The sequence below is a fragment of the Abramis brama genome (assembly GCF_963993115.1).
Source record: "Abramis brama genome assembly, chromosome: 20".
Lineage (NCBI taxonomy): Eukaryota > Metazoa > Chordata > Actinopteri > Cypriniformes > Leuciscidae > Abramis > Abramis brama.
The window spans coordinates 19320965-19326704 of NC_139982.1; the positions used below are offsets into that span (position 1 = coordinate 19320965).

The window sequence follows — 5740 nt, forward strand, 5'->3', positions numbered from 1 at the left end:
TCCGTTTTATTTTCCTTGTTTTTCGTCAGATGAACATCTGAAATATTGTTTGTCATCTTCATTAGACAGAAATGAGAGGAAGTTACCCTTCACCCCCCTCATCCATCCCCGCGTGTCGACTGCCCGGTGGCGGCCATAAACGCAATCTGCATTGTTCACGGTGTGCGGTCACTATAAAGTAGGCCACCAAGCGCAGGATAATTGGGTCTGTAATTATTAGAAGTTAAAAATGCAAATGAAGGTACCAGTAGCCGCTCAAGACTGTGTCTGGCCATTTGACCCATATTTTTGTGTAAATGAGTAACCTTTTGCTCTTAAGACTGGATTAGAATTTGGGAATAATTACAAGCAATTCTTCAAAGGGATTATTCCATAACTCCATGTTGCTGCCATCTTTGTCACCAAACCCCTAAGCCACGGACTTATAATAATCGGTTCCTGAAGATGCAGTGGCTTAATAAGAAGTGACCCGATCGCCACCAGAAACATGGTCTCGTTGGGTTAAGCCAAGATGAATCTGAGGAGGGCCGAAGCAGAAATTAATTGAAAAACAACCCTATTTGGCGAACGTCTTTAAGGAAACCTGCCTTTGTTCTCTTTTTCTGACCTCCTGAGCCAGATGGAGAAGACTGAAGGACTGTTATTCCGACCTTCTCGGGAGTTTGGCAATCAGGATGCCGAAGTAACAAGAAAAGCAAGTTGAGAATTAACAGCTCACACGAGCCAAGCGGCTTCTGTCTGGAGACTGTAATCAACACGAGTCTGTCCCGAGGGCAGATGAAGACCACAATCTTACAGGATATTGTGGAGACTTTAAAGATCTTCAAAGATAAACTGGTACCAAAAAAAGCACAATATTATACAAAAGCATTATTCTGGGTTCAATACAAAATTTTGACTCATCCCTTGTTTTCTTCCACAAAAAGAAAATACAGCGAGGCACTTAAAATGGAGGTGAAAGGAGCCAATTTTGAAGTATTAACGCAGAAATTTGAAGCTTACAGTTTTATAAAAGCACTTACATTCATTTTTAATTGACATAAGTGATGTGTATCACACACACACACATACTTGTATATATACCTGCTTATATACCTGCTTGTATTATATATATATATATAGTTATATATATATATATAGTTATATATATAGTTATATATATATATATATATATAGTTATATATATATATAGTTATATATATATATAGTTATATATATATATAGTTATATATATATATAGTTATATATATATATAGTTATATATATATAGTTATATATATATAGTTATATATATATAGTTATATATATATAGTTATATATATATAGTTATATATATATAGTTATATATATATAGTTATATATATATATATATAGTTATATATATATATATATAGTTATATATATATATATATAGTTATATATATATATATATATAGTTATATATATATATATATATAGTTATATATATATATATATATAGTTATATATATATATATATATAGTTATATATATATATATATATAGTTATATATATATATATATAGTTATATATAGTTATATATATATATATATATATATATAGTTATATATATATATATATATATATAGTTATATATATATATATATAGTGCTGTCAAATCGATTAATCACATCAATCATAAAAGTTATGTGTGTACAAATTATTTATATATATATATATATAATGTATATGTGTGTGTTTGTGTGTGTATATATATGTATATATACACAAAAACACAAATATTTATATGTATATATCAATGGTTGGGGGGCAGATTTTTTAAAAGAAATTAATACTTTTACTCCGCAAGGATGCATTAATTGATCAAAAGTGACAGTGAAGACATTTAAATATTTCTATTTTCTTTTTTGCCATTACAGGAATAAATTACATTTACACATTTGTTCTGTAAAGTTTTTCCTGTCAACTTTACAGTCATTTTAGGGTTTTATATTGGATAGAACTTTTTAAAAAAAAAATCTTTATAATCATGTTAACACTCATATTGTTATGGCTATACTATTGAACTATTTAAAGTATTTTAATGTTTAAAATTGGCTCCATTAACTTTCATTGTAAATGCCTCACTGTAACCCAGTTTTGTTTAGTTTCTTAAGAGAGGACTAAGTAAATCAACATTATTAAACATGAAATATTCCTTTCAAGATACTGTCAAAAAACAGAAATTCTGAAGTTCTATCCGTCATGAACAGCCCAGTCTACTTGTGTGCTTTCTTGTTTCTTTTAATCCTACAAACAGACAAAAGCTCTTGTACAGCTAAACAGTGTCAGTGTGTAATGCTTCATCTTACGTCAGTAACAAAACAGTGAGGCATCAGAAATATTAAAACACCATTTCAGATGTGACTAAATTATTAAAACGCAGCCTCGCCTTGTAAAGCACTATTGCCTCAAATATAAAATTCTAGACATAAATAGAAATTTGGTCCATCGACGTTGTTGCTGTAATATTATTTACACATTAGAATATTATTTCCTGCCCTTATCCATGACTGATTTTGCCACTTTCTTTGTATATTTGTATGAAAAACAGTGGCTGAAATTCTACTACAAAAGATACACTAATAAAAAAAACAGTCTTATTAAAATAAAAAAAGTTGTTTTCCCTTTAAACAAGCTTTTAAGCAAATAAATACAACGAGACTCTATGAAAAGACATTAGTATATCAGACATTAGAACAAAGTGGCGGTTTAAGAGAGAAACAATTAATAAAAACACAGAGTGTACAAAGGCACACATTTAATGACAGCGCTGCATCCAGCAGAGCGCTATCAGTTCAGAGATGGACTGGGGGAAAACAAGAGCATTCTTTGATAGAAAAAAACGAGTCTTTTTCCTGCGCCGGCTCATCACTATGGTTACACCAAGGATTCCAGACTCTCGGCCGCACTCGAGACGCCTCCTGGGACCGTGCCGTTGTTGTCAGAGGACTGAAGCGCTCGCTCGTCTTCTTGGGTGCTGATCAAACTTAGGATGGCTTTGTAGAGGAACTGATACTGATCCTATCCGTCCAAAAAAAACGGGGGAAAAAAACATATAAGAACATGTTGGTAGTTTGACCACAACATACCACTCAAAATATTCCATTTTCCCTTGTGGATTTGAGTTAATTCCACCTCAGGGCAGGATTATTAATGACTGACTTTTTCCTTGTCGTAACTGCTGCCAACTCCAGATATGCAGAGAAAAATAAGTTGCTACATTTCCTTTAAAATGTCTAAATGCCAAAAGTCTGCAGACACATGGAAAACACTACATTTACAAAAATAAATATCTTCAAATTAGGGCTGTCAAATGATTAATCGCGATTAATCGCATCCAAAATAAAAGTTTGTTTTTACATAATATATGTGTGTTTACGGTGTATAATTATTTTCTATATATAAATACACACACATGCATGTATATATTTAAGAAATATTTGCATGTATATACTGTGTATATATATTTATATTATATATAATTTATATTATATATAAATATTTTATATATAAATAACAAATTTTTCTTAAATATATACATGCATGTGTGTGTATTTATATATAGAAAATAATTATACACCGTAAACACACATATATTATGTAAAAACAAACTTTTATTTTGGATGCGATTAATCGTGATTAATCGTTTGACAGCCCTACTTCAAATATAAAAGAGCTCATACATACTATGAAAGTAGTTGCCCAAGAACATAATATAGACCTATAAAATAATCCAATAAAATAAATACCTGTTTATATTTAATACATTTTAAAGAATATATATATATATATATATATTCCATTTTAAATATTACATATACTTTCATATATAATGTATAATTCTAAATCATCTATATTAATATAAAATATTTATAAATTTATAAAATATATATTAAATAAATTAATAAAAAAATAAAATAAAAAAATCCTCTTAACATATATCAGAATTCATGTCTATATAGCCAAAATCGTTGTGTTTGGTAAGCATTGATGTTTTTTGTGTAAATACAAGTCCTATAACCCAATAAAAGAAATGCTTGTTATACAAGCTCTATTGAAAGAAAGCAGCCAGATGAAGCCTCACAATGTCAGTGAAGACTCCAGGCCTCATGAGGTTGATCATCTTGGCCACCGTGTAGACGTCCACCACGCTCTCGGCCTCAAGCTGCTGCAGGAGAGTGAACAGCGCACAGAACGTTCCCGCAGTCACACCGCCATTTCTGCAGATACACAAGCAGAAATCAAGACCTGGACATTACTAAACTAATCGATAATAAATAAAGCATGTTCAGTTCTTAATCCTAGCGAGCCGCCAACCCACGCAGCATTTTCAGGCATTATAAACGTGCTCCCGACTTATTACCTTGAAATATAATTTGAAATATTTCTAGTTAAATGCATAATAGTATTTTATTCAATACTGCAAAGTATTGATTAAAAAAATTATATAAAGCAAAGGTTTTCCAGAGACTCCCAGTGAGCCACAAGGGGGTCCTGTAAAAAAATATTCATATAAATTAAAATAATAAAAAGGACCAATAGTAATCAAAATGTAATGGTATTTTAAAAGTAATTAAAATAAATCTGCATTTGACATTTAGTTTTAACAGTTACTGGAAAAATATGTGATGAAATGTCTTTCATCTCTCTTTACTTGCACTGTAAAAACATGAATACTTTGCACTGTTGTTGTATTATTAATATATTCTCTGGAATATGCCTTTGGAACAATACTTATAATGAAAAGTGTTATATCTTTATTTATTTATACCTTTAAAAATGTTGGGGTCAGTAAGATTTTTCTTCTTTTTTGGAAAGTAATGTATATTTTCATTCAGCAAGAATGCATTCAGTTGATCACAGGTGACAGTAAAGACAGTGTTACAAAAGAATTCTATTTCCAAAAAATTATGTATTTTTTATAACATACAAATAAATAATCCTGAAAAAAAAGTGCCCAAGTTTCCACAATATCCAAGCAATATTACAGTATACAAAATTTTTGATCAAATAAATGCAGCCTTGGTGAGCATAAGAGAATTCTTTCAAATATACATCTGACGGTATGTTTACATGACATTGATGTACTAAAAAAGAAAAAGTTTTTCGCGTACAGCCGACAAAGTCGTCAAAATGATCCCAGTTCATGCGGCTCAGCGAAAACGACTAAAAACACCATTATTGATGCCAGGGCAGTAGGGGGCGATGTCACTTTGTAAAAAATACTACATGCACCTATAGACTGAACACGAAATACGCACGCGCATGACGTCACCATTTTCACAAATTTGTGTTTTTTGTTTACACAGAGACGATGACGGTATCGTCTTAAAAAACGTTCACTTTGAAACCTATTTTCAAAAGTTTGGCCCTTAACATAAGATTCACTGTCCGCTGAATACAAATTAAACAATTTCCAATAATTATTTACTAAATGTCTCTTCTTATTAGGAGTTCAAGTGCGTAACGCTGAAAGCCTATTGGAATTGTTAAAATTTCCTAGGATCAGCATTCTCCCCTAAAAGTGATCGGGCAGACCAAACCGTAAGTCGTAGAGACTTGAAACTTTGAGGGCTGGTAGTACTCACACCGCCTACAACGTCACCAAGGCTCGCCCCGATCGGCCTGACGGGGGCGCTACAGCGGTGGAAAGTACGAAACGCTCATAACTTGAAAACCATTAGGCATAGGCTAATTGCACTAAAAACACTAATAAGT

The 5740-nt window shown here is 31.4% G+C and overlaps 1 protein-coding gene across 5 annotated transcripts in view; it reads right to left on the bottom strand.

Annotated features, from left to right (window-relative positions):
• Positions 1 to 2242: 2242 nt before the first annotated feature.
• ptprz1a (protein tyrosine phosphatase receptor type Z1a) overlaps positions 2243 to 5740 on the bottom strand; it is a 58541-nt gene continuing 55043 nt past the window's right edge. For all 5 annotated transcript variants that reach the window (XM_084094118.1, XM_084094122.1, XM_084094121.1 and 2 more), the window contains 2 exons: positions 4107 to 4242; positions 2243 to 3043 (listed from right to left, as the gene is read on the bottom strand). In XM_084094118.1, coding sequence (XP_083950244.1) covers positions 2900 to 3043; positions 4107 to 4242 — 280 coding nt within the window. In that variant the 3' untranslated portion in view covers positions 2243 to 2899. The remainder of the gene's footprint in view (positions 3044 to 4106; positions 4243 to 5740) is intronic.